Source organism: Pseudophryne corroboree, chromosome 4, assembly GCF_028390025.1.
Source record: "Pseudophryne corroboree isolate aPseCor3 chromosome 4, aPseCor3.hap2, whole genome shotgun sequence".
NCBI classification, from domain to species: domain Eukaryota; kingdom Metazoa; phylum Chordata; class Amphibia; order Anura; family Myobatrachidae; genus Pseudophryne; species Pseudophryne corroboree.
Window position 1 is genome coordinate 226,053,531 of NC_086447.1, and position 12,174 is coordinate 226,065,704.

At 40.9% G+C, this 12,174-nt stretch overlaps 1 protein-coding gene across 1 annotated transcript; it reads left to right on the top strand.

Annotated features, from left to right (window-relative positions):
* Positions 1 to 376: 376 nt before the first annotated feature.
* TM4SF1 (transmembrane 4 L six family member 1) lies at positions 377 to 10,650 on the top strand. Its single transcript, XM_063915953.1, has 5 exons — positions 377 to 779; positions 4,582 to 4,671; positions 4,759 to 4,901; positions 9,216 to 9,402; positions 9,941 to 10,650. Exons 1-5 carry the CDS (start codon positions 603 to 605, stop codon positions 9,953 to 9,955), a joined length of 612 nt encoding a protein of 203 aa, XP_063772023.1. The 5' UTR covers positions 377 to 602; the 3' UTR covers positions 9,956 to 10,650.
* The last annotated feature ends 1,524 nt before the right edge of the window (positions 10,651 to 12,174 follow it).

Here is a 12,174-nt window from a genome sequence, read left to right on the forward strand (position 1 = left end):
CAATCAGGGAGAGTTGCAACTATGCCCTTGAATGAAATATACATGTAATAATAACTTTGGTTTCAACCAGACCGTAATGGATGTACAAAGGAGTTATGAGTAAATACAATCTGGGGAAGTACTGACGAATACAAAAGCTTGCTCAGCATTTATCACTACAATATATGTACACACTAACTGTTGATGTGAAGGGATAAAGGAAAGAAAGCTTGTAACGTAATCTCTCTACAAATAGCAGAGAATATTAGTAAGTGTGCAAACATGCATCACATGAGAATGAATCTCATTGAAGGCTACTTGAGAGTAATGTGACGTCACAGTTTTGGCTCAGGAAGGTATTGCTTAGAAATAATGCAAATAATAATTAGCCTAACTCTCCCTGCCTTTCTGTTTATGTATTGATGCTAGGTTCACACAGAAAAAAAAGGCTTCAGTACTGAGCAATCAGTGCTTATATTAATACGTCTCACCCTGGTGACTAACCTGACTTCTGGGTATATAAGAGGTAGAACAAAGGGTTCACACTACAGTATTTCTCATAAGCTGCCAATAGCCATCACTTGCTTGGGAAGGAGCAGATCACAGGCAGACAAGCAGCAAAGATGTGTTTTGGCAGATGTGCGAGATGCATTGGCACTAATCTTCTCATTCTGGCAATCTTATGCATTGCGGCAAACATCTTGCTATATTTTCCCAATGGAGAAACAAAATATGCTCATGATAACCATCTGTCTAAATACGTCTGGTATTTCCATGGCATTGGAGGAGCTGGAATTCTTGTGAGTATCGCCTAAACCTTCCTTCAGTATAATTACCCTGGGAGAGTGACAGCTTGTCTGTAGTGTTCTGTAACTTTGTGTGTGATGTTGTGCTCATTTTGGGGCATGTTCTGTGTTTTGGCTAGGTTTTACAATAGACTGTTTATTACAGTACATTCTTGAACTATTTATTTTCTTTCATGTTTTGTATCCTTTATTTAACCTTGTCAGTGGCCATAATCTGGTTACACTATGGCAATTGCAATAAAAAAAAAAAGCTAGATTGGACACTTACATACATTTTTCTTTTAACGTTGTGCTCTTAATTATGTGCAGCATTATACACATAATAGCTCAGGTCCATTTTATGTAATTATTGCCAGGTTTCAATTATGTGTTACAGACTTCAATGGGAATGAAAAGAGTGTACAGTAAGTGTGCACTCATTCCGTAGTGTACAGTAAGTGTGCACTCATTCCGTAGTGTACAGTAAGTGTGACCTAGGCATACTGTAAGTGTGGTGGTTAATTGCTGCTCTGCCATATAGTTTCTGAGGTTGAAAAAAGACAAATTGTCCATCGCGTTCAACCTATTTGTGTTCTCCTATGCTGTATTATTTTCAGGACTAATTTTATCTGTTGATAAAGTCTGCCGTTGTGTTTTTTTCCACCTCATTTTATTATAACTATAGTGTGTGATCTATGCACCATAAGCCTGCATATCTTTATCCATTAGGAATTTATCTAGCACATTCTTAAAAGTATTGACCGAGTCTGCCATTACTACCATCATTTCTTCTTCTAAGGAAACTGAAGAAGAAACATTTGCTCCCCACAAATATTGCTACAAGGATAACTGGTTGGGGGCAATCTGGGCCGTAACCAGGTGTGTGCCAGCGGTGCGTTGCACACAGCGCAACTGCACTGAGGGCGCACCGCTGGCCCACACACATGGAGCCGCGCTGCTCAAATATAGCAGCGCCTGGCTACCTGGTTTAAAGCTTCCGGCCCTGGCAGCTGTAAACTCAATGATTGGACAGCTGCCGGGTGCCGGGTCCAGCGCACGCTTGTCCCCTGTTGAGCGCAGAGCGTGTGCTGCAGCAGGGGACAGTGCTGTGTCCTGGGCGGCAGCAGCAGCGCCCGACCTCTCCTTGTGCCCGCTCACTCCCTCACCGCTGCACGCAGCCGCTGCTCTATCCGATCCGCTGCGCTGATCACCTCCTTGACTGCCTCATAGCAGCCACTGCCAGCGCCGCAGAGCAGGACTAGGCTGCTGAGCGACAGTTGAAATAACCAATAGTAAGTACAGCTGGCTGTCATGCAGGATGCAGGGAAGAAGGAGGTGGGATCCCTGACATGGCACGTGTGGAGGTTGTGTGACTGTGTGTTGTGCCGTAATGTGTAAAAAGGGGGACGCTGTCTGCCGTAATGTGTAAAAAGGGGACGCTGTCTGCCTTAATGTGTAAAAAGAAGGACGCTGTCTGCCGTAATGTGTAAAAAGGGGACGCTGTCTGCCGTAATGTGTAAAAAGAGGACGCTGTCTGCCGTAATGTGCAAAAAGGGGGACTGTCTGCTGTAATGTGTAAAAAGGGGACGCTTTCTGCCGTAATGTGTAAAACGGGGGCGCTGTCTGCCGTAATGTGTAAAAAGGGGACGCTGTCTGCCGTAATGTGTAAAAAGGGGACGCTGTCTGCCGTAATGTGTAAAAAGGGGCTCTACCTGGCGCTACTGTGCGGCGTAATTTGAATAATGGAGACTACTATGCACCATTATATGAATTTGTATTATTTTGTGGCCACACCCCTTTCCAGTGAAGCCACGCCCCTATATATTTTCCGTCGCCGGTTTACGTTGGGGGGGAGGCGCCGATGCCGTTTCTGGCACACAGCGCTAAAATGTCTTGTTACGGCACTGGGGGCAATGATGTATTATGCTCACTTTATAAACATGCAAATTCCTTCTATCATCTTTACAGCACTAGGGGTTTCCAAAAATCCTAATCTTGTATATTATCTTGTGTAAATGTGAGTGCCCCCATTAGCAGTCAGTTAGCAATTAGCTCTCAGCAGTGCTTTATTTTTTTCTATAAAAAAGATGATGGTACTCGCCTAATGTTACAAGTTGATACAAATAGTACTAGTAGCTTCCATGCTCTGGATAAGTGTGGAGATGTTTATTGTGTTCATTTCTGAATTTATCTCCCTGATTTCTTTCTATTTCTGGAAATAGTTATAACAAATAAAAATTAGACAAAAAAAAAAAAAAAGAAGATGAGCACCCCTGGGTAACATAAAAAAACAAATAAAGTGTATTTCAGTGCCTTAGCGCTGGTTACTTTCTGTAGATAAAGCACATCAGATTGGCTGTCTGAAAGTATAACCGTTGTCATGCACATTTGCATTGACTTTATAAATGACCACCATTGTGTTTACCATATTATATGGGGGATATACAGTACAATAAAATATCAAACTACTGTATAAATATAAACACCATTTGGGACTGTACTGTATTTAGGATATTTACAATATAGATAACAATGCAAGGTACTTGGGGCCTTATTCAGAGATGGACGCAGATCGCTGCATAGGCAGCTGGGCTGCACTGTCAGGCGGTCGGCTGCCATTTTTTAATTGGAGCAGCTGTGTGTGTGATGTCATGCAGCCCCCCAAAAACGGGGCCAGTTCACCCCCTTAATGCTGCGTCGCCGCCCCGTGAACACTGGCAGCTGTCAATCTATTTGGAGTCGCATCCATTGTGATTTGACTGCAATGTATGTGCCCGTGCAGACGCAATAAAGCCGCTGTGCATGCGCAGTTTAACTCCATCAGTAAACTGCGCTGCGGACTGCATCAGCGGCTGAGTTTGAATGAACCCCCTAGTTAAGTACTTAAAATATGCACACTACTGTAATTAAGGTTTCATTCACAAATTATGGCAAATGTGTGCACCAGTAATTAATGATATGTTCCCCCGTTGGAGGTGAATGTTGAACTATTTAAAAAAATAAATAATCAAAAATAGTTTTCATATTTTTATAATGTTACTTTTACTGTTGTATAGCCAGCCGGTAACACCTTCACCTTTTGTCCTACCTTTGTCCTATGCTACATTTAAAACACTTTCTCTGCTCTATGGTAGGTTGTATAAGTTCCATTTGCATACCTCAAGCTTTACTAATGACTCCAGCTTTAGTAATGCTCTGGTTCACTGTTCCAGGTCTATACTGTACAACTAGGCAAGGGGCGAGTGCTGCTGCTGGCATATTGTTAAAATGGGGGCAGTGCATCTAATGGTTCTGTTCTGAAAATGAAGGCTTTTTCCATTTTTAGAACTTACTTTTAATGCTAATTTATGAACAGTGTAATTCAGATGTAGTATATGCAGAATATTTTGCAGTCCTGTTTAAAGAAAACAGCTGTACACAATGGATATTTGGAGATTAAGGGGTCTATTTACTAAGCCTTGGACAGACATAAAGTGGATGGAGATAAAGTATCAGCCAATCAGCTCCTAACAGCCATGTTACAGGTTGTGTTTGAAAAATGACAGTTAGGAGCCGATTATCTGCTACTTGAGCTGCTAGTTGTCCCCTTCACCTGTACACAGTGGAAGCTGCATACTTATGTATGGTTCAGTTTGGTTCAGTCCGTACAGTGCCTCCAGGGATATAAAGCTATATCTTTAGTGTAAATAATATGGTTTACTGTGTAACACATAGTTAAAGTGCTGGCGTTTGATAATCACTTTATGTCACATAGCTATATATACATAAAAGTGCTGGAGTTTGATAATCACTTTATGTGTTATATGTGTGTTCTTAGATGTTGCTTCCCGCATTTGTGTTCATGGGGCTGGATGGAGAGGATTGCTGCGGGTGTTGTGGCAATATCACCTGTGGGAGAAGCTGTGCAGTAAGTACCCTTAGCTGTATAATTAGTGTTACTTATTCCCTGTCAGCACTGGGTATCAGAGGGTCTCATTGTCATTATTTATTACAGATGCTGGGATCAGTTGTGGCGGCCATAATCGGAGTGGCTGGTGCCGGTTACTGCCTCATCATCTCTGCACTGGCATTAGCGGAAGGACCTTCTTGTCTGAAAGATGGAAACTGGAATTATATATTTGAAAATAGCAGTGCACAGTATGTATCCATTTCTGGACCCTGTATACATGGTGATAAGTGCTATTAACAAGCTACAAGGGGTATGGTAGATTTTGTTGACATTCAGAGTGTCAACCTGTCCTAAATGTCTAAAACTAACCCTTATATTTAACCTTAATCCCAACTAATAACCCCCTAACCTTGTCTGTCAGCATTATATTCTGGATATGAACATTCTGAATGTACACCAGCTGCAGAAAATAATAACACAAATACCAACTGTGGAACTGAAAGTAATTTATAGCATCATAAATGGGTTACCACGTTCTGGACCTATTTTACAGGAACCCTCTTCTACCCACATTGTTAGTAGAACAGTGGGTGTCTCTGTGTTAGCATATAACTTGCTGAGATAACACTGAGTCTCAGTGACTGACAGTATATTCAGGCAGTGCCCATGAAATATAAATCCTTCAGGCAGGGTGTATTCTGCTCAACTTCTGATTAAGAACAATCATGTAATAAAAGGGTCTTAAAAACAGTTGCCATTGGCTGACTGCACTAACTGCTCTGCATACAGGCTTCCTCCATTGCTTTACCAATAATTTTTCATTACTCTGATCAATCAAATCTGCTAATGTAAGGACAGGTTGGTACTTTATCTCTTCTCCAATATTGTCCATGTAACCTGAAACTGAAAAAGAAGAATATCATGATTATAATACTTCATTTTCTTGATAGACTGACTTTATTAGCCAGAGTTAATAAATTGACATTATTTTGAATCTACAGGGTGATTCAAAAGTCGCAGTACACTCTTTTGTTTCAAAAACTATGCAGAAAATGGGAAAACTGACTTAGATTCAAGATGGCCGATTTCAAGATGGCGCCCATGTTTAGTACATACCTTAAAAGATAGCCCACCTCACCCTGTGGAGGTTTCCTGCACAGTTTTTTAAACAAAAGGGTGTACTGCGACTTTTGAATCACCCTGTGTAATAATTTGTTTTATGTCATAAATACCACAACAATATTCTAATAGAGAAAGTGGCCCTGAATCAAAGATGTATGCAATGTTGGTGTAGTATGCAGTGGAGCAATTATTTGTCACTGCGCATGCTCTACAGCTGCACTGTGCATGCACAGCAATTGAGTTGCGATAGCACAGTCACAAAGGATTTACATGCAAAGTGAGTGACAGGTAGACAGCGTTTGGGGGATGAGACAGAGTATTGCTAGAGAAACACTGGTCGGTCGGGAACATTTTCTGACCATACCAAATCAGCCACTGCTCAGTCGCTTGCAGCTGGAGAGCCCTAGGCATATTAGGAGAGTCGCTCTGTCTAAGACAGCATAGACTTACGCTGAAGCTCGATGGTCAACCATTCTGATGTTTCCGCTATTGTACATAAACGGCGGATGTGAGATGGCGGCTGTGTCTCTAATCACAAAACAGTATCAGAGTCATTAACATATTTTCGGGATCCGGTCTCTAGGTTGACAGTAACTAGGTCAACAATATTTAAGTCGACCACTATCGGTCGACAGGGTTTCAAGGTTGACAGGGTCTCTAGGTCGACATGTTCTAGGTCGTCAGGTCAAAAGGTCGACATGAGTTTTAAACTTTTTTTTTTCATTTTTGAACTTTTTCATACTTAACGATCCACACGGACTACAACTGGGAATAGTAACCTGTGCCAAGTGCAGCGGCAGCAGAGCGAGGCACCTTGCCCAAAGCATGGCGAGCGAAGCGAACCATGCGAGGGGACACGGTGCACTAATTGAGGTTCCCGGTCACTGTATGGAGAAAACCACACCAATAAAACATTAAAAACTCATGTCGACCTTTTGACCTGTCGACCTAGAGACCCTGTCGACCTAGCATCCCTGTCGAACTAGTTACTGTCGATCAATAGTGGTCAACCTAAACATGATCGACCTAGACACTGTCGACCCTATGAACCACACCCCATATTTTCACAACTGCATTGCAAGCAAAATTGCATCTGCAAATGTATTTGTGCACAACACAAGCCCAGAGTGGGGAATAGTTACACCAGTAATTATACAAACTATATAGTGAACACAAAAAAAGGAAACTGCTTTTCACTTAGAAACAGAGATGCTCCAAATATCCAAGCCAGGTTGAAATGTGACCCAACCAGCCTAATTTCATGAACTCAGACTTTTGGTCAAATCAATTTTAAACTTGAAAGTTCGAATCCAGAGCTCAAACATGTAGTTTGCCTGGAAAAATGGTAAAAATAATCAGCAAAGTAACCCTTTAAGCTTAAACAAGATTGATCGTGTTTGGACTCTACTAGAACATGATCAAGTCTGTCCACCTTGCTCAAATTTATGCTTAATAGTCTGGCAACATTTTAAAAAATGTAGCAACAATTTTTTTCACATTTAGATTAATTTGAGGAACAGGTTCAAAAAACACTTTAAACCTTTAGAACATTTCCATTTATACTGTAAGTTGGATTCAGCAAGTTATAGAACAAACCAAGAAAGAGATACTGAAGGCACTCAGCAGCCCAACAATATAAGAATACTAGGATATAATAATAATAATAATAATAATAAAAATGTTGTTACTATTATTATAATTATTATTATCAGCTAAGTGCCAGGGCCGTAACTAGGTGTGTGCGGAGTGTGCTGTGCAGACAGCGCTGCAGGGTAGGGGGTGCTGTTGGCAGAATTTGTCAATTACCTAATTACTTTCACTTGCAGCTTCCCCCTTTTTGAAACCCAGCATCTCCTGACTGCCCCTGTCTCCTACCCCAACCCCATTGTCACTAATACCTATACAGCGTTCATGACCTTGACTTGAGAGCTCTTTGTTGTTCAGTCGCGCTGTCCGTTATTACATTTTGAGATGCTGATGTGCCCGGGATTCTAACCCGTTGCTTATGACGTTGCAGTCGGACACTTTATTCATTGAACTATCTGCCCTTGCATAGAAAGCTAGAGAATTCCAAGCTGGAGAGTTTTAACTATTTGAAGCTTACGTTGTGCTTTGTGAAGGGATGATCAGCATTACAGCTGGGCAGGTGGCTGCAAGGGACTGGATGTGTGGCTGCACACTTCATGGATCTGCTCGATTATGGTGCTGGTTATTTTTTTTACGGGGTACAAGTAGCTTCATTTACTTAGAAATCTCATAGTTTTGATGCAGGATCAAGTGACTCGTGGGAGGGGTTTTTGGCTGGGATGCAGCAGGTTGTGGATTTGAGTCCTGGATGTGGCAGTATATTAAAATGTGTAATTTAATGAGGGGTATTGTGGCTGAATGGCAGCGAGCTCTCGGGTTGAGTGCATGAATGTGGCATAAAAAGGATTTTGTCTCCAAATCTATTTTCTTGCAGAGTTCTCTAAGCATGGGCTTTCTCTAGGATCAGTTATGTCATGCCCCTTCCCCATGAGGGTGGGTGGGGGGTCGCCAATACTCTGTCACAGGGCACCAAACAGTCTAGTTACGGCTCTGGTAATCACCTTGAATGGACAGGATTGAATATTGAATGATTTGCCTGCGCACATATATATTACATCACCCATGTTGCATGTAGTTAGATGGCTTAGCTACTGAGGCTTATAAGAATAAAAATTAACTTTGCAATTGTTGTAAGCCAAACCACTTTGTGCTAATGAGCCTTGGATATGTATGTTTTCTTTCTTCACTAGTGATTAACAGTTTGGGTGGAGCTGTATTGTGACTTTTGGCATTCTGCCAAAATGTTACATAGAAAACCTGCTGAACCAGACTGCAATGCTCATCTCTAGACAAATAATAATACCACATTGTTATTTTGTCTAAAGATATGGAGTTTCGATCAAGAGTTATTCATTATAATGGAGATAACTGCAGAGTAGGAGAGTAGTTAGAGTAATGTAAGCACATACTATACCACTGTAGAGTCACAGGAGGAATGGGGAGAGACCAATCATTTTCAGGATAGTGTGGTGAACTGTAAGTACTGGCATGGAGAAACACATTTGCATTCAAGTGTAGCTCATCAGTAGATGATGAACAGGAATTACAGTAGATGAAAGAATGGGAATTCCATCCACCATATAGAATAATGCATTGGCCTTGAATTACTTCTTGACTTAAACAATTATAGAATTTCATGGTACTGTCTATAAAAATAAATTATGTTCTAAATAACAAACTACAAGGTTGGTTGCACGGCAGACAGAGAGAGCCACAGAAACATTCTAATGTGTAATGTTTAAGTGTATGTTGTATGTTGTTGTTTTTGTTGATGTTGTTGTTGTTATTATTATTACTGTATATAATGTTGTTGTAGTATTGCAATTCCTAACTAAAATATTTTTTTTGTACAGCTATTTGACTGATTATTCTAGTTGGTCACAATGCGAAGAACCACATAATGTTGTTGTCTGGAATGTCACTCTATTCTCCATCCTTTTGGGTCTGGCTGCAATCGAGATCATTTTATGTGTAATCCAGGTCATCAACGGTTTAATCGGTGGTATATGTGGGGCTTGCTGCGGCGAACAGAAAAGCCAGGTAATTAATATTTCATTTTACGCAACATTTTAGTCAACATCAGAGTTTTTGTTTACTCCAAAAACGTAAATTTTTACATGTAATTATACTTTCATTAGAGCAGGTAAATTCCAGTGGTGGACCTTAGATGTCTAAAAATAAGCATTGGGTTATGAGAAGGCATCCCTTCGTCATTGGCTACTTGCACACTCCAATCAGGAACAGTGTCCATTTCTGAGAGGAGTTTAATGGTCAGGTCTTATAAAATAGGTGTAGTGTTCTAAGTCTAAATACAGTGTAATAGAATTGAACTATCAGTCTGAATGGTCAGGAGATATTGGCAAAGTATTCCAAACCCAATGCAAGTCAGTGTAACTTGTATACCTCTCACACACATGGACAATAAGAATTTAGAATATGAGGCTTTGTTTTACAATTTGAGTTTTATTCTAAATGTATATCTGTACATCTCTTATGAACAATTTACACATCCTGAGGAGAGATAATTATATGTCTGCAATTTGTTTTTTCTAACCCTATCTTTTGTATCTTTTTGCAGTCATACGTTTGCTGATGAGGTTTCCCAGAATAGGTGGACATGAAGAATTGCAATTTATTTTGGCTATTTAACTTGTAAATGTAATTGTACAGAAAACTGTATTTAACTTTTTTTTCTGGGAGATGTAAAAAATTAACTTTTATATTAAAACTGCACTACCACCTGTGGAAAAGATTTTATTTATGTGCCCCAGCTTCTGGCTGGAGCTGTTTTTAGCAAGGGTTTGCCAGTTTTGTAATAAGCCAATCAACACAGTTTGCCACTTAAAACTGGCGGCAGAGGGGGATTGTTAGTGGAGGACCAATCACAAGCTGTCATCACTTGATGATGGCTTGTAATTGATCCTCCCAATCACTCACCACCCTGCCCAGTTTATGGCTAGGCTGTAAGAGGAGCCCCAATAGTAATGGCTGCATGTACTGTACTGTAGTTCCCTTTTTCTGACTAGTGGAATGGGCACATTAGTAAAATCATTTTCATAGGAATTATAGGAGGTTGTACCATTATTACTAACTCTTGTTAAGATTGTAAGAATGCACTGAAAATACAATAGAAACAACTTTATAATACCTCCATAACACTGTATGATACTGAATGTACAGTACTTAAAGTACTGATAAACTTTGTAATATTAACAAAGACACATGTATGTAAGATTAGTAAAAGTGTTTATGATTTTTATACGTTCTGTTATTAAACATATTACAATATATTTGACTATTTATTTTCTATGTACTTGACATAGCAGAGTACTTTCAAAAAAATGAAACCGATATTTGAACATGGAATATCGATCTCCCAACCACAGTGCACACAGAGAAAGGGGAGTATCCAATTAGCCCCATTAAAACATCGGGAGCAAAAAACTGATGTTTGCGTGATTTTTCCCGATTTTTCCCCAATTTTTTTTTTACAGGCTATCCTAATAGATCACTTGTAAAAAACTTCACTTTCTCCCGAAAACACAGAGGTTCAGTGAAACCTGTGTTTTTTCACGAGAAACAGCCCCGTTTTCGCTTGAACACAGGGCTGTCTCCGGAGATTTGGTTTCGCCTGACTGAGGCAGGCGAAACAAAATCCCAGAGGAGCCGTGGTGACTTGCAGTGTCCCATTCCCACTGCAGCAGCAGCAGGCTGGGTCTGCAGTGAGGGTGCCGCGGCCCGGGAGCAGGCACTTAGTAGAGCCGCAGCAGCGCCGTAGCCCCCTCTTACCCTGACCCCAGCAGCAGTCATATGGCCGGGGAGCCGGAGGTCAGCACTACACCGGGAGCTGTCAGGAGCCGGCACCCGGTGCAGCATCAGAAGCCCTGATAAGCCGCTGCTTATGCCGGCTTATCAAGGCTTACAGGATAGCACCCGGCGGGACAATTAGCCCTGGTAAAGTACTGGGGCTAATTGGATATCATCCAAAGTCTTCATGTGTTCGCAAATGGTACTGAATTGTTAAAAGGGTTGTGTAAGCAACAGACTGTGGCCCCAAGCCAGTCACCATCATTGCTTCAGCTAGGGACTGCATGATAGATCTGTAGGCAATGGTGGTAAAAGGAAAGTGTGTAGTAATAGGAGATTATGCATTTTTACATTTCTTTAGTCCTCAACTATCAGCTTTGCTCTATTCAGCAAGGTCCGAAAAGTCACAATTACTGGAGATACTGTAATCAGCCCCAGAAATAATACCTGAGCACCTGGGATTTGTTTTGAATTGGACATTGAGCAATTACTTGATTGGCGCAATGGAACACCAAAGGTGGAGAGATGTATTTATTTATTTATTACCAGTTATTTATATAGCACACGCATATTCCGCAGCACTTTCCAGAGATTATTTGGCCATTCACATCAGTCCCTGCTTACAATCTATATCCACTACCACGTGTACACACATTCATGCTAGGGGTAATTTGGAGCCAATAAACCTACCGGTATATTTTAAGAGCTATTTCCTTTTAGGTTACGGAAGGGCTTGATCATGAAACTATATTGCAGAAGGAAATGTCAGGATTAGGGAGTGACTGAATCTTATTAAAGAGATAGTGGGCAGAAGAGATGATACTGAGACATTGAACTTGGGGAACAGATGAAAGGGAGGTATTTTCAATGGAGAGGCAGAGAAGGGTAGAGAAAACATTGACCGGGGAAAGATGATAACTTTAGTTTTAGAGAGTTTGAGTTTTTGGAATTAAGAGGAGATGGCAGACAGGCATCAGGTGATACGGGATAAGACAGATTGGAAGA

Bases quoted from the DNA above. Each gene is read 5' to 3' on its own strand.
- TM4SF1 (XM_063915953.1), top strand. From the start codon at position 603: ATGTGTTTTGGCAGATGTGCGAGATGCATTGGCACTAATCTTCTCATT. The intron at 4,672-4,758 runs GTAAGTACCCTT...TATTTATTACAG, and splicing joins CCTGTGGGAGAAGCTGTGCA to ATGCTGGGATCAGTTGTGGC. The intron at 4,902-9,215 runs GTATGTATCCAT...TTTTTTGTACAG, and splicing joins TTTGAAAATAGCAGTGCACA to CTATTTGACTGATTATTCTA.